Source organism: Antechinus flavipes, chromosome 6, assembly GCF_016432865.1.
Source record: "Antechinus flavipes isolate AdamAnt ecotype Samford, QLD, Australia chromosome 6, AdamAnt_v2, whole genome shotgun sequence".
NCBI classification, from domain to species: Eukaryota; Metazoa; Chordata; class Mammalia; order Dasyuromorphia; family Dasyuridae; genus Antechinus; species Antechinus flavipes.
Window position 1 is genome coordinate 242951842 of NC_067403.1, and position 24510 is coordinate 242976351.

Sequence of the window (24510 nt, forward strand, 5' to 3'; positions counted from 1 at the left end):
TCTCAGAGGTAAGTGCTATTATTATAATCCTTTTGCACACAAAGACCTTTAGGCTGATTGAGTGTATATGTAGCTGACACATAGTCCCATAGAAAATCATCATCTGATTAAAAAATTAAATTGATATCTTTCTGAATTAAGCCTAAGGTTCTATCAATTGTACCAGGCATCTCCCTCCAATTATGCCTCTACAAAAAAGGGAGAGAAGTGTATTTACTCAAGTTCTCTCTGAGGTTAAACTCAGGTATTACATTTATGCATGGTTTATTTATTTTTTTACTTTGTTTTTAATATTAGCTTTTTGTGTATATTTTCAAAGTTATTGTGAATATTGTTTTTGTTGTTGTTATTGTTGTTCTTACTTCACTCAAAAGAGTTTCCATGAGTTTCTGAATTCTTCATATTTTATTTCTTAAGGTATGGCACTCTCTTATTCCATATTCAAGTATTGTATCATAATTTTGTAGCCATTTACCAAGCAATAGGATATATGTTATTTCTAATTCTTTGTCATTATGAAAATATACTTATGAATAGTTTTATTTTGAATTTAATGCCTATAGTTGTCTTATTTGCATATGTCTAATTCAGGAAGATTTTGCCAAAGGGTATCTATATTTTGTCTTATATGTTAATAGCTTTTTTTTTTTTGAGCCTCACTCTTAAGTTGTTTGCTAGAATGGATGGACTAAATCACAGTTCTGCCCATGTTGTGTTATTGTGTCTCTCTTTAAGGAAGTCCTCCAAAATTGACCATTTTCTCCCTTCCCCATATTTTCCAATTTGGTAGGATTGATCTATGCCCTTATTTTATTGGAAATGTCTTAGAAGGTGGATACATTAAGTAAAAAGATAAAATTACAATATTGGATAAAAGGATTTGATCTTGTTTTGCCTTAGTCCCTTGCTATATTCTCTTCTGAATTTCATTATATGCCTTCTGTTTTGGACAAAAGTAACAAAAATGAAAGTTCCTTTGACCCTCAATTTTGTATTATTTTTTAGCTATTGAAATATCTTTATGGATCTATCAGATCACTTTGATGAGGGGAGCCCCCAAACTCTCTTTCTCTCTCTCTCTGATTTGGGGAGTGAACCATGAGATAAAGCACTTGAGAAGCTCCTTGAAGGAGAGATTCTCCTTGAACCCTGCCTCTGTGAAAGACCTGGCCCAGGGAATGAAAATAAAGTGGTTTTATTCTGTTATCTATGTGGGTCCAGTTAAGTCTGAGACCACTCCTAACCCTACTGAATTGGAAATTAGCCCAGAGATACTCATTCAGTTCCAAGATTTTCTATTCTGATTCCAGCTCAAACTATTCCCAACCCCTATCAAGAGCTTCCCCCAGCTTCTAGCCATGGTTTCAATTATAAAAAGAGATAACTTGGTCCTTACTCCTTGAAGAAGACCTAATAGGCCATGTCAAGGAACCTCTCTTTCTCCTTGGCATAAGCTGCAACCCTCTGCCCATTGAAATGATATTCTCTTTCAGTATTATTCCCTCTTTATTTTCATTTTTCTATTTCCCTAACAAGACCTTATTTACTTTCTCTGCTAAGATAGAATTTTTCTGCTAAAAACTTTATATCCCTCTGTCGGGACCTTGCCACCAAGGAATTCAATCTTTTCAGCAAATGATGACTTCCCAATGTCAATAATAAACTTCTTTTTGCCAATCTAGCTTTTCAGGTTCATAAATTCCTTTATGAAGGACCTCTGGGCCAACCAAAGGGGTTCCAACAACTCTGCACTGCTACTGACCTTTTCAACTTAAGTTTTTTTCTGAAACATTAATACATACTAGCTGTGTGATCTTGGACCATTAATTGTACTGCTTTCTATCTTTATTTCCTCCTCTATAAAATAGGAATAGTAATGTCAACCACCACAATGGACACATCACTGGTTTGGAATCAGCAAGATTTATCATCATGACTTCAAATCTGGCCTCAAATACTTATTACCTGTATGATCCTGGATGAATCACTTGACCTTGTTTGTCTCAATTTCCCACCCATAAAATGAGATGGAAAAGGAAATGGCAAATGATTTGTTTGGTATCTTTGCCAAAAATAAACAAAAGACAAAGCAAAAATTAAAAAAAAAAAAAAAAACAAACCCTCCTGATAAGACAATAAAGAGTTGGATACAAATGAAATGACTACAATAATATCTTGCAAGATAGCTGTGAAGACAGAAATATTTACAAAGTTCTTTGAAAACTTAAAAAAAATTAATAAATCATTGTCATTCTCTTCTTCCTCTTTTATTTATTATTGTTCATAGTAGTAGTAGTAGTAGTAGTAGTAGTAGTAGTAGTAATTTTACTATTACTAACACTGCTGTACTATCAATTTATTTTATCCTAGGTCCCATGAAAAGCATCAACTAGCTTAACTTAGAGGTAGCTTGGGGCAAAATTTAGATGGTACTGATGGCACTTACATTTTTACAGCTTACAACAAGTTAGCACAGCAATTAAAGCAGGAAGCTAGCAGATTGACAAATTATTTTACCTCTCAATCTTAGCCAGTAGAATTCCTTGTAAGTGGCCATACCATTCCTTACAATTTAATCCATTTTCCTATAGCACATACTGCAGAAAATAGCTTTTTCTGAAATTGTTTCATTATATCCTGGAGTCTTTCTCAGTACAGGTCCTCATTCCTCTACAGCAGGCTCTTCTCTCCATCTCACCTTCATAGTACTTTGTCTATAATACTCCTGTGTCCCCAGCCCTTACTCCACTTCTCAGTTCCCTTTTAAGTGTTACCTTCCCTTAGAATGTAAGATCCTCAATGAGAGGAACTGTATTTTTTCTCTTTATTTATGTTCAGAGGACTGTATCTGGAACAAATGAAATGCTTAACACATGTTTTGTGTCTTTTAGGCTGGTTAGTTTCTGATATTTGCAGATCTTTTTAAGTTTAACTGTAATGCCGGAGAAACTGAGGCAAGATAGAGATTAGAGAGTTTTTAATAATTTATTAAATGGGAGAGATACACTGGAATCAAATGGATCCATAATTTGGTCCCAGGGCTGAATGAGACTATCATCTCCAAGAATCCAGCATCCAGCCAGCATCCAGCAGCCAATGCAAGTTCTCCATGACATATTTATACACAGTAACTAAACAAAGGCGAGGGGTGGGGGGAAGGGGAGTGGAGTCTAAACTCTGATAAGTGGGAATCTTCAGGCAGGAACCATAAATCCAGTTCTGACAGATTGGCTGGTAGGACCATAAATTCTAACAAACTAGGAGTTAAGAAAATGTGAGACTACAGACACAAAGTTTGGATTCCGCCTTTTGAGTTTACACATTGACAATTTATTATAACCTTAGACCAAATAGCCCTGAGTTATATCAGTCTTCATGAACCAGAGAGAAGGTTTGGAATTAAGGGTATTTAGGCAGAACAATTAAGGAAAACAAGGCAGGACCAATTAGGGAAATTGAGGCAGAACAATTAAGGAGACTGAGGCAGAACCAATTTAGGTAAACTGAGTCAGGACAATTAAGAGAGAACTGTGCCACAACATAACCTTGTCATTCCTAATGAAAAGTGCAATCCCTGTAATGTATTTGGTACCTAATAAATGCTTGCTGAGTTAGGGTTTGATTTGTTTCCCTACTTTAGCATACTTCACAAATGATAAGAAAGCTTCTTAAACAATAAGGGAATAGAGAGACTCATCACGTCTGAATCATCCCATTTCCTTATTAAACAATGTAATGGTGAAAATTTGTTGTCATGGTTTTTTTCATGACATAAAATCTATATTTGTATAATTGTAATTTCTACCTATTAATCCAGAACAGTTTTCTAGGGGAATAATAGAACAAATCTAACCCCTTTTACTTTTCTCCCACTTGACGTCCCTTCTAATACTTAAAAAACAATTGTTTTTACTACTCTCAACCCCAAAAAGATATGAAAAACATCTCTTTAATCTTACAATAAAGGTGGCATGGGAGTGCAATAGGGAATTGGACATTGAATCTGTAGGATTTGGGTTCAAAACCTACTTATTTATCTCTATTGCTTAGTCTCAGTTTTGCAGCCATTGTATGTGGAAAAATCAATCAATGACACAGATTCTATCAGTCAATAAACAATGTTTAAGGATTTATTATATTCCAAGAAATATGCTAATAACTGAGGATACAAAGGAAAGCGAAAGGCAATTCTAGTCCTCAAGGAGCTCAAATTCTCATAGTGAGGAGATTTATAAATAATTTGGTATAAAACAGAGATAGGAATTGGAAGATAAACTCAAATGGGGATGGAGGATAAGGGCAAGGAAAGGGATGGTGGTAGTGATGATGATGAGGATGACAATGATGATTATATTATTGAAGAAAATGTTGATGATTAGTATCTAGTCATAGGCTCCATTCTTCAAATGACTTATTCCTTAAGTCTTATATTGTACCCCTCCTGATCTCTAATAATTATAAAGCAATACTGAGATATGATAGCATATGGTAGGAATAATTAAATTCCTATTTATTCCCATCATTTTTTGGGAAAATGACACTTGTAACTCATAAGACTTTTCTCATTAGAACAGTTAGTTATGAATATATATAGACAGAGGGCACATATATCAGTTGAACATGGTGGGATATCTTAAAAAATGAAGGGCTAAGAGAGGAATGTACTATGAGGAAGGGGAAGGGAAAGGTAAAATGAGGCAAATTAGCTCACATAAAAGAGGCAAGACAAACTTTTATAGCGGAGGGAAAGAAGAGGTGATGGGGAGTGAACATTACACTCAAAAGAATTGACTCAAAGGGGGAATAGCATACATACTATATTGGATATAGAAATCTATTTTACAGAAAAGTAGGAGGGAAGACTTAAGAAAAAAAGGAGAGGGTAACAGAAGGGAAAGCAGATTAGGGAAGGGGATAGTCAGAATTTTGAAAATTTCTTCAAAATTTCTTTTAAAAATGGAAGCAAATTTCTCTGAGAAAGGTCTCATTTTTCATACATGTAGAGAATGGATGTAAGTATCTAAAAATAACAGTCATGAACTAATTTTAAATGGTGAAATGATATGATGAGTTTTCAGATCTATCTATAGCCATTTAAAAACAAAACAATATTGATTTGAGAAATGCAAATTAAACAAATTCTGAGATAATACCTCATACTTATTAGATTGACTTATAGAGCAGAAAAGGAAAATGACAAATGTTGGCAGAGAATGGAGGTGGGGAGAATGAGACATTAAGGCACTGTTGGTAAAATTATGAACTAATTCCATTACTTTGTAGAGTAATTTGGAACAATGCCCAAAGGGTTATAAAACCATGCATACTCTTTGATCTAGCAATATCACTCCTAGATCTGTATCTCCAAAGAGATTTTTTTGTTTAATGAAAAGGACATATATTAAACAGAAATATTTACAGCAGCTCTTTTCTTGTGGAAAGGAATTAGAAATTGAAGGAATGCCCATCAATCGGGGAATGATTGAATAAAGTGGGGTAGGTTAATATGGTAGAATACTATTTTGCTATAGGAAATAATGTACAGTATGTTCTACAAAAAAAAAAATGGGAATACCTATGTAAGATGCAAAATGAAATGTTCCATATGCTATATAGGTATGTGTATATATATGTGTGTGTGTGTGTGTGTGTGTGTGTGTATGTGTGTGTATGTGTATATATATATATATAAATATATATATAATATCAGCTCTCAACTTAGCTATTCTCCACAATATAATGATCCACCACAAGTCTGAAGGACATAGGATGAAAAATGCTATTCATCCCCAGGGAAAGAAATGGTGATGGTTGCATATAAATTGAAGCATGCTTAAAACAAAACAAAACAAAACAACAACAACAAAAGTTTTTTCTTGAAGTTTTGGTTGTTTTTGTTGTTGTTTTTCTCTGTTTTCTTTCACAATGTACAAGTGCATAGTGTATAGAAGTTGCTTAGAATTTTTATTAATGGATTTATCTTTTTAAATATATATATATATATATTTGAATGAGAATGTCATTCAATGTAGATACTGTCTCTTCTTGCTTTGGATCACATTCAAATTAAATAAATATGTGTGACATGCATAAGAAAAATTCCAGAGAGGCTGTCCCAAACCTGATAAGAATTTCCTTCTAAGTGTTTTCATGTTTTGAGAAAAGCAAATCAGTATTAGAGCGCTTCATACTTTAATGGCCTACCCCTTTTTTGTAATTCATTTTTTGAGTGATACTTTTTATGATGCTTATTTGATGCACAACATCTTTTGGTCATTTCCTACCAGCCATTCAAAATCTCTTTATTAAATTTCCAATTCCCTTTGAATCACATACAACTTTAAGTCTTCTATAATTATAATAATGAACTATTTTATTCCTGAATATAATAACCAGCAGCAAATTTAAGTTTGTAAGTTGGGCTTTGGCCCAACAGAAGAATCTGAAATCACTGAAATTTTTATATGATATCCAATTCCAATTACATTATTTGCTTATGGTACTGTTCCAAGATATCCATGGTGATGAAACCTAAAGCTCTAAATTAAGCAATGTTTCCATAAAAACTCAGCTAAAATACCTATGCCCTTATAATTCCATATCCTATAGACAATTTATCCCATGAGTTGCCAATTATTTCAAAATGACTTCCTTACAGAAATTATTTTTAAAAATTCTGTAGGTATACCTCCCCCAACTTAAACATGATTCCCTAGAGATCCAGAAAAGATAATTGATTTACTAAATATCACATAGATTCTAGGGATCCAACATATTCAGATAGTAACATTTACTCATTTTTTAATTAATTCAATACATTAAGATTTAATTGTAAGATTTAAAATTGTTTCTCAAATTTGTATATCATCTTTGCATAGGGGCCATACTAATCTCCTCTGTGTCATTCCAATTTTAGTACATATGTTGCCCAAGTGAGCACTTAAATTTTTTGATAGGATGAGATGATTTCAAATAGGTCCTCAGATATTTCTTAGCTATGTAAATTCACTTAACCTCAGTTTGCCTTGGTTTCTTTACTTATAAAATTAGGACATTAACTGGTCCCCTCACCTCACCATGAACTGTGAGAATCACATTAAAGGATATTTGTAAAGCCCTTCCACAATGCCTAAAAAAGTCATAGATATTATTTTATTATTGTTATTATAAATATTGATTATGATATTGATACAGAAGCAACTACTATAGTTAAATCATCTTGCCCCTACTAGTTTTAGATAGTATTATGTTGGAAATGTTCCATTGGCATTTTTTGGAATGGAATCCTTATGGACTTCAGTGTTTGTGCTGTTGGTCACAAATAGATTTTACATCAGGGATCAGATTCTGTTGGGAAAGCAAAAAACCTTTTCTGCCTCTGGGATGTCTTTAGTGTGATAGTCTCCAAAACTATTAGAAATTGCTTGGGTTCCATTACAATTATTAATTCATTGGTGCCCTACAATTTATTCAATTGTCTGCTTTTGTAATATAACCACCAATTAGTGGAAATTAGGATTTTTTTTTCTTTTTACCATCACCAACTTTATTTGACAAAGCAGATGTTCTTTCTCCACTTCACATTGAAAAAGTGAACCCTGATGATGATGATGATGATTAACTCACCAGTCACTGGAGACACATCCTCAATGGGACATTATTGTAATAACAAAATAATATTTAATGCTGTTGTTATCCTGAAGGTAATTATCGGATGTCCTTAATATTCTACTTTCCTCACAAGATGAACATTGTTTTAACTATTTGTCTTTCTGTTAAGAGATTTTTTATGATGGCAAACTGTTTTATTACAAAGTCCATTGGGCAGTGTCTAAATTATTTCTGAAAGTCTTGAGGTTTTCCCCATCCTTCTCCGAGTGTTGAATGATATTTCAAATCTTTCTGCAAAACATGAAGTGGGCTTTTACATCAGGTATTTGGGTTTCTATAGCAACCACTTCAATTCTCACTCTTCATCTGGAGCAGTACCAGTTTTATCCAGCCCTGCCAAAGGTAAGCTTATCAGGAGAAAAAGAAGGAAAAGACAACTTTCGTTTGAACCTGCTTTCAGGTAAGGAGCTGAAAATATGGGAAATCAAGTAACTTGTCCAAAGTTAGAATAATAGGAAATAAAATAGATGAGATTCTGACTTTAAATCCTGAGTAAAATATAATGGTCAATCTTATTCAAAGAGAATAACTGAGCCTAAGAGGGGAAATGTTGCACACGTTCTGGAAGGTTATGTTCACAGAAATATGGGAAAAAAACACAAAAAAACAAACAAAAAAAACAAGGCCCTTATTTATCTGGGAAGAGACCAATTTCTACCTGAACATATAGGTTCAGAACTCAATGCTGATCCTTGGGATGCAGAGAATTTGATAACAAGGGCTCCAGATGATCATGAAATTGACTGATTTCCTAAATTCAATGACACAATATTACCTTCCTTGGATCCCTATGTTGATAATTATTGGAGCTCCCCTCCCCCAAATTAAAAATAATATCTAACAAAGTACTGCCACCAAATAAAAAGGAACTGCTAAGGGATTGCCCTGAAAAACCACATGTGTCATATCTTTTAATACTTAATTGAAAATGTCATTTCCTTTTAAAAGATATTTCATAGTGTCATCAATTTTGTGATGAAAATGTATTTGAAAGACATCTAGCATATCCCCATATATTACAGATGAGGATGCTAAAGTCTAACGTGTCTAAGGGGATTTCTTCAAATCTATAGATTATTTATGAGCTTGAAGACTTGGAACAAGATTTGTGATTCCAAATCCAGAATGAATTTTAATCTATCACATTGTCTATATAATCAGATCAGAGACTGTCAGAGATGGAAGGCAAGTCAGATATTCTGTAGTTTGACTTCATGAAATGAAGGGGAAAAAATTTTTCTATTTATCCATGGTTATTACATCTTCAGAAGGGAAGTAGTCTGAAGGTATAGTTTATCTAGATTTTAACAAAATTTCTGATAAATTTTCTCATTTAATCCTTGTGGAGAAGATAGATGATAATACAATTAGATGGACTGATAATTAGTTGGGTAGTGGCAACAAAGACATGTTAATTATTCTATGTCAGCATGGGAGTAGAAACCCCGTGGAATTCTCCAGGGCCTTGTGTTTGGACTTGCGCTGTTTAGCACTATTATTATGATTCAGGTAAATTATACATGGTAAATAGATCAAATTTTCAGATTAAACAGAGTTTAGAAAAATAGTAAGGATAGTTAGAGGATTATAGAGTTAGGGTTCAAAATTATCTAGACAGCCTAGAACATAGAGTTAAATTTAGGAAGATCAAATTCAATAAGACAGTAGTCTTGACTTTGGGTGATATTAAACTAAAATCAGCATATAGCCCATTACTGATCAGTTGTTAAGTCGTAATTCTTCTAACCCCACATAGTATCTTGTATCCTACCTTTCTCTGGATGGATTATAGAGCACATGATTGGAAGAAATTTGCAACCCTCTTGGGGATAGATTTTCAAGTGCTTTAAATACTTTTTTAAAAGTCACTTTGTGTTGTCTCTTTGGAGTAAAAGGTATTTGAGTTTCTGGAGTTCACTGGGAGTGCTGGAGTAGGGACATTTCATGAAGTGTCACTGTGACCTGTAGTATGGGAATTCAAATTTGCCAGGTAAGTAAAGGAAAATTGATTGTAGAGAGGAGAAATTAATGGTTATTGTTCAGTCATTTCAGTCATGTCTAACTCTTCATGAACTGTTAGGATTTTTTTTTGGGGGGGGGGCAAAGATACTGGAGTGGTTTCCCATTTCCTTTTTAGCTCATTTTACATGAGAAAACTGAGCCAAGTAAGGTGGAGTGACTTGCTCAGGGTAATACAACTAGGAAGTGTCTAAGGGGAAGAGGGTTAGTGCTAGAGTTTTGTGACAGCTAGGTGGTATACTGGGAAATGTACTGACTTCAGACTTAGAAAAATCTGATCTTGATTACTGACTAAAATATGTATCAGCTGTATAACCCTGAACCAATTATTTAAGTATCTTTAACCTCAGTTTCCTCATCTTCAAAGTGAAGATATTTATGAGAATATATATATATATATATACATATATTTTGTATATATATATATATATACATACACACACACATACACACATATATATATGTCATATGCATTTTAATTGTAGTCTACATAGAGATAATTTAACTTGCAGAATCTGATATTATTACTGCAAATGAGTATAAAGAGGAAAAAAGGAAAACTGTATGAATAAGAGACTCTTCACTGACATCAATAATTAGAGGGTAGGATGTTAATTATTTTGTAACAAAGAAAACTCAGGGGTGCCTGGACAACTATGAGTAGAATCAGGAAAATACTATTACCAAAACTCAAGAGAGAAAAAGGATAAATATCACAGATAGTTATGTATGATGTATGTTATGAGATACACATTAATTTAAATCCCATAAGATATAAACTAAGAATGATAAAAACTGAAAAAAAAAAGCAAAGAAAAGATCACTAATTAAAAGATCTTTTGTTACTCAGAGATTGAGGATTCAGATAACTAATCAGGTCAGAACTCATATTACTAAAAATTATGAAGTGAGAAGAGAAAAAAAAAGTCAGACAGTATAATGGTGATAGTTTGCACAGAAGGTAAACTGATTGAAGGAAGAAGAAATAAATATTGATAAATTGATGGCCATGAGGGAATCAAATTATGTTATTTTTAAAGAATAAGCAAGATTTTGAAATGGTGGTAGGGAGCAGGGAAGTAACCAGTATTTAGGAACACACTGAAATTTAAAGAAAAAATATAATTACTACTTCAAGCTTCTGTAAGATATAGGAAAGCCTGAGGTCCATCCACAGATAGTGAAGAATTGTTTTTGATGAGTAAAAGATCCAAGTCTTCCTAGAAATGAAATGAATGGAAATGATAAGATAGGAAGAAAGGATAACATTGAATAGATTTCTTTTTTAATTATCTCAATACAATGAACTCATCTACTGGGGGAGTTGGGGGGTTAGTGCTAGAGTTTTGTGACAGCTAGGTGATATACTGGGAAATATATTGACTTCAGAGTTAGAAAAACCTGATCTTGATTCCTGACTAAGATATGTGCCAGCTGTATAACCCTGAACCAATTATTTAAGTACCTTTAACCTCAGTTTGCTCATCTTCAAAGTGGGGATACTTATGAGAATCAAATGAAGTAACATTTAAAATACATTGCATCCACTATTTCACTACCTGCATTTTATCTATTATCTTTAAGAAAAGGAGAAATACATCAGAACATTTCTATATGGGAAATAGAATTCAATCAGAAAAGCATACAAACAATGACTTTCAACAGTCAAAACTCAAATATATTAAATAACACAACTGTAGGGGACTTACTGACTTCTTCTGGCCTTTTAAAATAATATATTTATAAACATGAGAAGGTAGGTGGTGGGGTTGGACAGGATATGACTATTAATTGAACTAGAGCACAAACTACTCCAATATAGAGAATGGTAGAAAAAGATTAACTAAAAGGTTGGAATTGGAAGGGAGGAAAATAAAATTATCATATGAGGAAATAAATAAAAAGAATAAGGGAGGAAAGAAAGAAGGGAAGAAAGGAGGAAGGAAGGGAGGAAGGAAGGAAGAGGAAGTAGAGGAGGGGAGGTAATGAAATTGATCATTGAGCCTTTTTTAATTGTGGTTAAATGATTCATATGTGATTAAGGATTAAGTCTTTTGGAGAACAGTTTCTTATGGTGTCTCTTCCATGGCAGTTGCTCTTTTACCCTTTATTTAAAAAATAATGTCTAGCTTCATATCAAGCATTTTCCCTTCTTACTAAGTAACTTTTCTTGAGAAGACCTTTTCCCACTCTTCATCTGACTAAAATTCAACTTGAAACCAGGATTCCTGTGTTTCTGTCTCTGGCACTTACCAGCTGGGTAAGCAAAAGTAAGCTTTCTCATCTGTAAAAATAGTAATGATGTCAATGCTATTTATCCTGTAAAATTATTTTGAGGTTCAAATTAGGCATTGTTGTTAACACTTTTGTTAAGTTTAAATCAGTTATTATTATGACTCATACTCATTCACCTTTATTTTTCTTTTTAACCAGACTATGATTTAACTGGATTCAAGAATTTCCCAACAAGGAAGCTTCCACTGTCCATGCAGTTAATCAAATATTTTGCAGTTTCTGGATGTAAAGAGATATGTAGGTAACTATAGGTTAATGATTTACCCACTGACATATAGCCAGAAGCAGGACATGAAAGTTTTCCCAATTCCAAGATTATTGTTCCATTTACTTTTTTATCTCAAGCTTTACACCCTTCCTTCCCAATTGACTTAAGAGCTACTAACTCATTAATCTTATCAATATTTAATCTTAAATGGCAAATATATCATTGTAACAAAAGTATATAATTTAAAACTAGGTGTTATATTAATTGACTAGATTATAATAATTTTTAAACATGATAATTCATCTCTCCCTTCCTGGGATTACAAATTAATTGCATGAAAGAAATTTACTGTCACCAGTTTTGTGTAAGATGAAAGGGACAGGAATCACATTTCTTAGCATTGAGGATGTATTATATCCCTTCATTCACAATGTAAAAAAAAAAAAATCATCACTAACAGAATAAACAGTATCATGGAGAAGACTAATGCTTGACCCAACTTTGAATTAAATTAACTGGATTGTTTGAGTAAGGTATAAGCAAGGTCTCATTAGAAGAAGAAATGAAGAGAAAAGGAAAGAACCAATAAAACTGTGTTATAATCAGGAAGCTGGCAGAGGACTGACCAAAATGGAGAATAAAAACAATGTAACTGAGTTCATTCTCCTAGGCCTTACACAAAGTCCAGAGCTTCGAATGATATTTTTTGTCATTTTTTTAATCATATACATTGCCACAATTATAGGAAACATACTCATTGTCATAACCATGACTGTCAGCCAAACTTTGAAATCACCCATGTACTTTTTTCTAACCTTTTTATCCATCATGGATGCTACCTACTCTTCAGTCATTGCTCCAAAAATGGTTGTGGATTTACTCTATGAGAAGACAACCATCTCTCTGAAAGGCTGTCTGACCCAGCTGTTTGCAGAACACTTTTTTGGTGGTGTTGGAATCATCCTCCTTGTGGTCATGGCTTATGATCGCTATGTTGCCATCTGTAAACCCCTGCACTACATGACCATCATGAATCCTCGTGTATGCCAGCTTCTGGTGGCAGCAGCCTGGATGGGGGGCTCTGTACACGCTACCATTCAATTAATCTTCATGGCTCATCTTCCTTTCTGTGGCCCTAATGTAATCGATCACTTCATGTGTGATTTGTTCCCATTGCTGAAATTGGCCTGCATGGACACCCAAGTTCTTGGCCTTTTAGTCATTGCTAACAGTGGAGTAATGTGCCTGTCCATCTTTCTCATTCTAATGGTCTCCTATATTGTTATCCTCTCTTCCCTGAAGGGTGGTAGTTCAGAAGGAAGGCGAAAGGCCCTTTCCACCTGCAGCTCTCACTTCACAGTGGTGGTCTTGTTTTTTGCTCCCTGTATATTCTTGTATGTGAGACCAGTAGCCACTTTTCCCATAGACAAAGCCGTAGCTGTATGTTTTACTATGATTACTCCTATGTTAAACCCTTTGATTTATACCCTTAGGAATACAGAAGTTAAAAATGCCATGAGGAAACTCTGGATTACAAAAGTGACTTTGCTTTTTAAATAAAATATGTCCAAAAAGCAAATCATTCAAATGAAAAGGAAAGATGTGAACACTTAAGTAGTTTTCTTGACTCATCAGTGATTGTATGCAGTCTGTCACTTGTGCAGTTAGTCTTAGTGACCTCTGTTCAAATCTAGTTTAGACTTTGGACACCTTCCAGGACAGCCTGCAAGAGACAGTGGTAGAATATTCCCTTGCCCAAGCTCACTAATTCCATCTCTCTATGGTATTGTAATAGCAGTACTAATCACATATCCTCATGATTACTTATGCTTATCAACATTTTTTTTGTCCTTATTTCTTGCCTTGGTTAAAGTTTTTGCTCTGTTTATAAAAGTAGCATGAGCAGTTTGAAATCCACACCAGCTTGATCCAAATGTTTGTTACAATGATGTGCTAATAAAATATTTTTTACCTTTCTTTTCCTGAGTTTACTTATTGACTTCGATGAGGCCTGAACCAAAATTTCTTTTAACAGGTTGCACACTGATTATCATATTCCTTTTACTTATCAAAAGTCACAATCCAATTACACTCCCCTTCCTAGTCAAAATTTTCCCATTAAGTATTATATACAGATTATAACTATCTGGACTTTTATCTTTTCTTTTGCTACCTAGACTACTGTTAAATGTAATGAAATAGATAGATAGATAGACTAGATAGAATAGATACATAGATAGATAGATAGAGAAAGAAAGAGAGAGAAGGAAAGAGAGAAAGAAAGAAGAAAGAAGGAAAGAAGGAAGGAAGAAGGAAGGAAGGAAGAAAGAAAGAAAGAAGGAAGGAAGGAAGGAAGGAAGGAAGGAAGGAAGGAAGGAAGGAAGGAAGAAAAGAAAGAAGGAAGGAAGGAAGGAAGAAAGAAAGAAAGAAAGAAGGAAAGAAGGAAGGTGGGAGGGAGGGAAAAAAAGAAGGGAGGGAGGGAGGGAGGAGGAAGGGAGGTAGGAAGAGAGGTAGGAAGAAAGAAGACTTGTAGATAGGTAGGTAGATAAGTAGATAGATGATAGACATGAGGGGGAGAAAAAGGCAATTCATAGAGGCAGACAGACAGACACAGAGGAGACAAAGAAAGATTGACAACATTTGAAATATTCTTCATATGTAATCCTTCACCTATACAAAACAGTGAAATATATAAGATTTCTATACTTTTCCCTAGGGCTAGACATCATTATTTCCATTACACACAATTTAATTTCATTTTGGGCCATTCTCCCATCAAGGAGGTGACACCATATACATATACATAAATTGGATTTGAGGTATCTATTAAATGTCAAACATTGAGCTAAGCACAGAAGATACAAAGAAAGCAAAATCACTTCAATAAATTATCATTCTAATGGAGTAGACACAAGCAAATAACTATATACTTACACATTATTTATCATGTAAATCTTTAATTCGAGAGAGGGCCACAGCAGAGATGTGATAAGGACTCCTAATGAATGTACAATTTGAACTGAATCTTGAAGTGGGGAGAGAACATTCTAGGTATTAGAGCCAGGGAATTAATGACAAGGTACCAAGGAAACAGTATATGTATAAATCCAAATGGTTTTCCAGAATTTAAAATTCTTCCACTTCCTGTGTTTTTTCCTCTCTTGTTATAACCATTCTGTTACTTTCATCTTTTTAAGAAGCTTTTTTAAAATTAGCTGAGTATTATGTAAAACCTCAAATTAGTTTTATTTGTATTTCATTTATTAGTGACATGGAACTATCTTCCTTAATCAATCAATCACCATTTATTAAGCACCTACTATGTGCTAGGCATTAGTTCCTGTATGAATCTCCATTTGAGGAAATCATTTATCCAATAATGCTCTCTTTAAGCCATAACTAGCTTATCACTCTGTTGATGCTCTGTCCCTAAAAGGGTATTTCTCTGATTCTCCTTTTCCATTCTCATTTATATGTTATCTTTACTGTACTAGAATGTAAGTTCTTTGAAGATGATTTTTTTCTTTTTATTTGCATTGTATTCTAAGTGTTTAACACAGTGCCTGGCCCATAGTAAGTATTTAATGAATGTTTTATATTATCTGTCTAAATGATGTTTACCTATTTCTCAAATCTATTTCTAATCTATCATCTATCTCTTCCATCTATCACATATCTATTTTTCCATCTAATCTGTCTTTTATCAATTCATTAACTCCTCTCTTATCTGTGCATTCTATCTGCTTATCTTCCTAGAAAGCTAATATGCAGTTGTTAATAATTTTTTTTGATCATATCTCCAGTTTATTGTGTCACAAAATGAATTTAAAGTGATGATTAATACTGGGTCATTTACTTCTGATTCATTTCTTTCATTCCCCACCTCCCATTAAACCTGATTCCCAATTTATAGAAAGGCAGGAGTAACTGTGATAAATTATTTTATTTTTGTCCTAAGGAAATGCAGTCAATCTTTTCTATCAAAATAAGAATATGGATAATTCAGGCTAATTTTCCAAAGGATGCTTGTTTGTTTGTTTGTTTTTTTTTTTTTTTCTAAATCCTAACCAGAAAAATAATTACGTCAAGGCAAAGTTAGCTAGGGATGCAACACATACATTATATTGAGAAACTAGGAAGCCTAACATTTAATTAGCACAAAAATTCATTAAAGCAGGAAACGACCAGATTGCTAGCTTCCTTTACCTTGCAGCCACATCCCAGTAGAGCTTCTCCCTAGCCTAGCCCCATCATAATAGCCTCTTCCTCTCAAGATGCACAAGTCATATTCATTTTTTGTAGAAGTGAGTTCAAAGTATCCTGGGGTTCTCTCTATAGGGAATGCTGATAGGCTGATATTCACTAGTCCTTAAAAGGGACGCTATCATTTTTTGACTTTGTATCCCTAGACACAAGCATGGTGCCTGAAATATACTTAATAATTATTAAAAGTTTATTAAATTACTGATTGATTTCTCTTTTCTCTTTAGCATACTATAGAAGTGGTATCTTTGCTTACTTATAGCTAAGAAGATGGGAATCCACTGTCCATTAAGCAGTATATGGTCTTTTGGGAATATTTTAGTTAGGAAGATGTCAGATTTCCCTTTCCTAAAACTAACATTTGCCTCTTTGAGACTTCTGCTCATTAATTTTGATTCTTTCCCAAGGGACTAAACAGTTGTATGGTCAGTTATTTATTAAAGACTATGTGATAAATTCATAAGTTTAGATAATAGAGAAGGCAAAAACAATCTCACTTTTGAGGAGCACATACTTTAATAAATAAAATAAATTAAAAAAAATTAAAAATAAATAAAAAATACTATGCAAACAACTAAATATAATAAAAGATACTGATGGGATAAATTCAAGCTGGTAATTAGAGGATAGATATTGGAACGGAAAAGATGTCTTGCAGAAGGTAGAAGGAGCTAGAGAAGCCAGGAGGAAGAGATAAGGTGAGAGAAAATTCAAGGCATGGGAGAGACTATACCTTAAGAAACCCAGACTTAGGAAATGAAGTGTGTTATACTTGCAATAGCAAAGAAGCCAAGTGATCAGATTCTAGTATTCATGCAGAAAGAGAAGTGCCATAAGATATAAGAATATTGGAGATTTTCGAAGGCTAAAATGTGTTTTTAAATGTCAAGGAGCCATTGAAGTTTATTTATTTGGGACTTAGGGGGTAACATGCTCAGGAGTATTTGGGGAAATTAATTGATAAATTAAGTATGCATAGGAGTGGTGAGAGATTTATGGCAGGCTGAGAGACTAGCAGGGTGTTGAAAAGGTAGAGAGTGAGATGATAAGGACCTGCATCATGAGTGTGACTATGTCAGAAGAAAGTCATTTATGTGAGATATTTCAAAGGCAAAATTGACAGGCCTTGGTAGTAAATTGATTATGGGCATTAGAGAAAGTTCAATTCTCCCTTAGCTCTTTTCCTTGTGGGATCCCTTTAAATTCTTTTTGAATGCCTATATAATTTCCACAGTCCCAGTCTCCAGTATAGACACACTCATGTGTACATTTACAATAATGTATACCCCCACATATACATACACTTACATTCATAAATACAGTAACAGACAAATGTATATATATTCACACAACACACATTCATGTCTCTTTACACAAATTTACACACACATACACATACATATACATATATACACACCCACACATATCTACACATACTCACAAATATAGTCATAGCTACATGCATGTGCACATATGCACACATACACACATAGTCATACACTTCTGTACATGCACTCACACAGGTGTATACACACACTCACCAACATATATACATTAAGTATATTACATTACATTAACACAATTACATATTGTGTATGTATACTTATATACATATACATATATACAAATTACATTCATATATACATATATACATATACATAAACACACACACATACACACACACACATATATATATATATATATACACACACAATTTTACAAATAAGTGAACAAATATATATGCACACTCACGTACTTAACCTTTTCTTCTCCAGTTCCCATGGTATATTATTAGATCAGAAAGCCCTGAGTTGCTATTCTGTCTTTTTCACTGAATCTGCAGTCATTTTTAAAGGTTTTTTTCTTTAAATCACTTGAATAGGAATAGGGTCCATCAGAAAGTACTTAGGAAAATTAGCAAGTCAACTAGTAATTGATTATGCTAAGGCATTGAGATACAAAGAAAGGCAAAAATAAGTCCTGTCCTAATGGATCTCATAACCTGTTATGGCAATACTACAGATAAATCATTAGCTATATAGTTATATGTAGAACAAGTAGAAAGAAATTTGAGAGTGAAGACCAATATGAGCTGAATCTTGAAGACAACCATAGAAACAAGAGACAGAGGTCAGGAGGAAGAATTAACTAAACTGCCTGACCATCCAGCTATATGAAAATCATTTTACATAACCATCCACAATAGAAATGAAAGCCATTTTTATTTCTTTTGTATTCCAGTATCATTGCCAAGAAAACCCCATATGGACATCACAGAGTTGGGCATGACAGAAAATAATTGAACCACCACACAATTGTAGGAGACACATGTTGCAAAAACTCTCTCTCTCTCTCTCTCTCTCTCTTTTTTAACCAAATGTTACACTCTTCACTATTTACTAATTTTCATTCTCAAGTGAAGATTTTAGAAACTTTATACAACCTCATATTTTCACAAACATTTGACACACACTGTGCTCTGTAAAGATCATGGATCTACTGAAGTTCAGATTGAATCTGAAGTTAGCTTCGAAAATCAAATTCACAATAATGTTTTAAACTTGGAAACACAATAATTGTTTCAAGAGACATAATTATTTCTATTTATTCTGAAAAAGAGAGCTGAGGATACAGAAAAGAACAGGGTATTCAGATTCAGAAGATGAAAATTTGAAAAAATAAGTCTCTTTACATGGATTAATTTGCTTAACTACTTTTCTAGTACTAACTACAGTTCTATCCCAGAGAAATGGTATAAAATGACTTTTAATGCTATTATCAAATTATAAAATCCTGAAATTTCTTCCCCTATATTTGGTCTAGAATCTATAATTTCCTTTAGATGGTATTTATTCTGTGAAAATTTATGGCTCCCTTTCCATGATTCCCTTCCTTAAGAATTAACAAAATTTTCAGCCTATAAGATTATCTGCAGATTTTTCAACTTCGTCCTCAAGTATAAATTGTTTCATTCTTCTATCCAATATAAAGAGCTATCTTATCACAAAACTAGATCTTTGTAAGAACCAGAACCATTTTTTTGGCATTCTATTTCTTCAGATTTATACTCTGATGTTTCATTTATCTGAAATGTTACCAAACCTCCTTCTCTTCCACCTTTTCCTCCCTCCCTTCCCTATTAAATCCAAATCATTACCCCACCCATCCAAGGCTTAAATAAACAAAAAACAAAATAAAACAACATCTCTTTCATGAAAAATCTCTCCAATTAACACTGATCACTTTCTAGCACTGAATTCCTACCCACTGGCTTCATCATTCAATCATCTAGCTATTCATTTAATAAAATACCTACTCTGTGCAGAACAATCCATTACATGTCCCTGTAGTGTATTTTTTTATGTTACAAAGTTTTTCTTCCATTAAAATTTAAAACCATTGAAAATAGGGACATTTTCATTTAATTCTCCTTATCTGGCACAGAAACCAAAATGAAATGGATCAAAAGTGATATAATTAATAAAACTTGGGTGAGAGCTAGAGAATGGACACATATATTTATTTATTTATGTACATTTAATGACAACTGCTTGACAAGGAAATGGCAAACCATTCCTGTATCGTTGCCAAGAAATGGCAAATGCAAATGGAGTCATGGCTGAAACTACTGAACAATGACAATTACAACTATTTTATTCTTTAAAATAGCCCCCCCAAATGGATGAAAAGTTTAGCAGAATGGAGAGATAAAGAAATGATACTTTTCTTAAATATTATAAATGTAAACTGAAGGGTTTGAGTTCAAGGAGATATAAAGGGATAAAAATTCAAAAAGTGTGAATGGAAATGAGATAATCCACTTTCATGTGTGTTTTATCATTGGTTATAACTCACCATAGCAATAACAATAACCTAAATGAAGTAAGAAAGTGATAGCACAATAAAATAAAGAGCCCTCATTGATCATAGAAAGAATTGTGACTTAGTGAATCCATGATTATCCCACAATAGAAAATCGAGTAAGATACTGAGCTTTGAAAACCTTTTTCCATTGATTGACTCTACTGGAGTCATGAATTAAATATCCATTGATAGACTGTATTTTCTTCATTTTTTTGCCTGGAACAGCCAGGATAGCAGTTAAAAGTGAGATATAAAACACATCAGTGTATGACTAATCATAAATCACTAATCATAAAACTCTTATGTTTAAAGTGGCCAATGTATTTTCTGGGGTGATCTATGTCCAGAGGAATTTAGAAACAGGTGAGTATGTATTATATAACACTACATCTCTTTATTAATTATTTAAAAAGCAAAGCAAAAATAACAAAGATGTCTTTCTTGTATGCCGTTATTAAAAGGTTATATGGCCAGAGTCAAGTGAAATTTAATAAATCAAAAGATAATCATGCTCCCTGGTATGAGAGGAACACAAGAAAATTCTAATTGAATGCTTTTTATGTTCTTTATTATGTTTTTTAAATTACTAAATCATTCCAATAATCCAGATCATTAATCTAGACATTGGATCTAGTGGATCTAGATCATTAATTTTCTGAGGATTATAAAAGTATAATGGGATGTAAGGAAGAGTGAGGGATAATTTTAAATTATTGTGTCCTCAGCAATTTCCTTCAAAGCATTTGAAAATATAACTGTCAGGGTGACTTTGGATCTTACCCAGGCCATGAGATTTCCTTGATAACAGTATCAGGTTAATGTCTGTTAGTGACACCTTGTGGTTTATAGCAATAATAGCACAACTATGAAAATTCACATCCCCATAGATTTGTAAAGTTTGCAAATGATTTCTTCATAACACCATTTCAAAATCAGATAAATAAACATAAAGATATACAATTTTCATGGAACAAGAAGACTGAGCTGCTCTGAATGGGGGAAAGGAGGTAGATAGGACCATTATTTTGTGAGAGGGAAGGATTTCTATACAGGCTATTCATTATGGGAACAGAATTAGGAATAATTTCTGAAGTTAAAGAATGAATAAAATGTAGGATTCATATCAATATCTAAAACTTCCTCTTTTCCAAATTATTATTTATTTTTAATTTTCACTTAAAACATTTTGAGTTTAAAATTCTTTTTCCCTTCCATCCTCCCCCACTCAATTAGAAGGTATGACATGTGATATCAATTATATATGTGAATTTATTTAAAACATGTTTCCATTTAATCATGATGCAAAAAAAAAATCTAGAAAAATAAAGTTTAAAATTATATTTCTATTTACCTTCAGAATTTTTCACTCCCTTTTCTAGAGGTAGATAGCATTTTTAATCATAAATCTTTGGAAATTTCTTAAATCATTGTACAGATCAGAATACCTAAGGCATCTACAGTTTATTATTGTATAGTACTGCTATTACTGTGTACATTTTTTTTTCTGTTAACTTAACTTGATATCTGTTCACATAAGTTTTTTCTAGGTTTTTATGAAACCATCTGCTCGTCATTTCTTATAGAACAATAACATTTCATCACAACAATATATCATAACTTATCAGCTATTCTCCAGTTGCTGGGCATCTCTTCAATTTCCATTTTTTGGCATCATAAAAAGAGCTCCTATAAATGTTTGTTTCACATAGAGGATCATATAAATCCATTTCCTTTGCTCTCTTTGAGATACAGACCAAAAGTGGTATTGCTGTGTCAAAAGATATGCACAGCTTTCTACTCCTTTGGGCCTAGGTCCAAATTGCTCTCCAGAATGGTTGAATCAAGTTCACAAAACCATTAAGAGGATATTAGTGTCTGAATTTTTTTCTTATCTCTTCTAATATTAATCATTTCCAGTTTCTATCATATTAACCAATCTAATAGATATGAGCTGGTATCACAAAATTGTTTTAATTTGCATTTCTCCAATCCATAGTGATTTAGAACATTTTTTACATATGACTGTACAAGTTTTGATTTCTTCTAAAAACTAACTGTTTATATCCACTTGGGGAATAACTCCCTGTCTTCTAATTTTGCCTCACTATATAACTGAGAAATAAGGCCTTTATCAAAGAAACTTATTGTAACTCATCCTCATTTCCTTCTAATCTTGTCTACACTGATTTTGTTTATGAAAAACTTCTTGTTTTAAATTTCATATTATCAAAATTACCCATCTTTCTCTCACAATTAGGAAATGGATTTGGAGGAACAGAGAGGAATTGTACAAGGTCTCTGTATAAAATTTATGCCATCACCCCCAAAACAGTTGATCCTTAAAGGTAAGGACATGTTTTATTTTTGTTTCTCTATAATAATTGAATATTTATTTTTGAAGTTACTTTGAAGTATACTCAGTGTCACTAATAGATAACATTATTATTTAATAGATAAGTAGTAAAACTACAGCTCACCAATCATTTCACTCTCTCTGTAAATGATTCATTCACAAGAATAAAGGGGAAAATATTACTGCTATCTATTATAATTATTCAACTTAGCTTTAAGTTTTGTAATATACTTCACATATGTTTGCTCTTTCATTTGATCCTCACAATAAGAATGCTGGGTTAGTGCTATTATCTTCATTTATAGGTGGGGAAACTGAGGCTGGAAAGCTTATGTGATTTGCCCAAGATGACACAGCTATTATAAATAGGAAACCATATATGAACTCAAACATTGCTGACTACAAATCCACTATTGTATCTGTTCCAAATACTCTTTTCTAATAAATTATTAAAAAAAAACTCATTTAAAATTTTGTTTTATCATAATGCTTGAGATCATTGTCTTAGGATCCTTCCCCTCCCCTCTCTTGCTTTCCACCCTCCTTTCCTTCTTTCTTCCACACACACACACACACACACACACACACACACATGCACACACACATATATACATACACACATACATAAATGATGGAGTTGGAGAAATATTCAACTGTATACATTCTATACATTGTGCCATTCCACAAAGAATCTTTGGTACTGGATATATACTTTCATACATAATTTAAATAGATAAATTAATATTTATTAATATCTATATATACCTACCTATCTTTATCTATAATATTTATGTCTCTCAATCCATCAAAATGTTTCCCTATCTATAGATTTGTGGAGACAAATCTATTAATCCATCCATTAATCTATCTCTCTATCTTCACTAATCACAGAGCATCAAAAAAAAAAATGCTTAGTAAATAATAGTTGACTGTTTACATGCTACCCATAAAACTCCTGTCTTCAGATTTTCTCAGTTTTGCACCTTTGAGATCATCTATGATTTTTCACTTTCTCTCACTTTCCATGCCCAGACATCATTAAACCTTCCTGATTCTATCTCTGTAACATTCTTTGTATATGTCCTCTTTTTTCCACTCATTCACACTTAGTATTAGTTCAGGTCTTTATGCTCTCTCTCTCTCTCTCTCTCTCTCTCTCTCTCTCTCTCTCTCTCTCTCTCTCTCTCTCTCTCTCTCTCTTTCTCTCTCTCTCTCTCTCTCTCTTTATATATATATATATATATATGCATATATATATTACGTATAGTATATACACACACACACATATATATTTACCAAATTGTCTTCTTTCCTACCAGTCTTACATTTTTAAAGTTAAACTTCCCCGATATGCCAAAATACATTTTCCAACATCATAATTATATTGTTATCTCAGCTATGCTGAAATATTTATAGTTTCTTATATAAATTTCTCATTTATAGTTTCTCATATAGTGCCTCTAAATGAAAATTCCTTAGTTTGATTTTTAAAATTCATAAAATTCTGATATTGCCAGAATTATACTTATTAATATTATTATATTTATTTAAAATTATTTCACTCATAATCTCTATATTGCAGCCACACATTGCAAGCACACTTGTGTGCTTGCCTGAACACAGCACTCTTTCATTTCAATGCCTTCATGCATTTATTCTGGAATTTCCTTTCCCCCTGTCTTACAACATCATTTTTTCTCCTCTCAATTTTGAGTGTTTTCTTCCTTTCTCAAATTAATTTGTAATGATATCTCATTTGAAACTTTGTATCCTTTTTTTTTCAAAACATAGGATATAATGTATTCTTGAGCATAAAGTTTATATTTCATTTTTCTCT

The 24510-nt window shown here is 32.9% G+C and overlaps 1 protein-coding gene and 1 non-coding gene across 2 annotated transcripts; one reads left to right on the forward strand and one right to left on the reverse strand.

The window, feature by feature from the left end:
- Positions 1-6833: 6833 nt before the first annotated feature.
- On the reverse strand, positions 6834-6940 carry LOC127542196 (U6 spliceosomal RNA). The gene has a single exon (XR_007948584.1). It is a non-coding gene; the product is annotated as a U6 spliceosomal RNA (small nuclear RNA).
- A 5880-nt stretch (positions 6941-12820) lies between these two features.
- LOC127541334 (olfactory receptor 4C6-like) lies at positions 12821-13753 on the forward strand. The gene has a single exon (XM_051966617.1). It carries the CDS (start codon positions 12824-12826, stop codon positions 13751-13753), a length of 930 nt encoding a protein of 309 aa, XP_051822577.1. The 5' UTR covers positions 12821-12823.
- Positions 13754-24510: the final 10757 nt, after the last annotated feature.

What these genes read in the sequence shown, in the direction of transcription:
- LOC127541334 (XM_051966617.1), top strand. Translation starts at nt 12,824, where the DNA reads ATGGAGAATAAAAACAATGTAACTGAGTTCATTCTCCTAGGCCTTACA.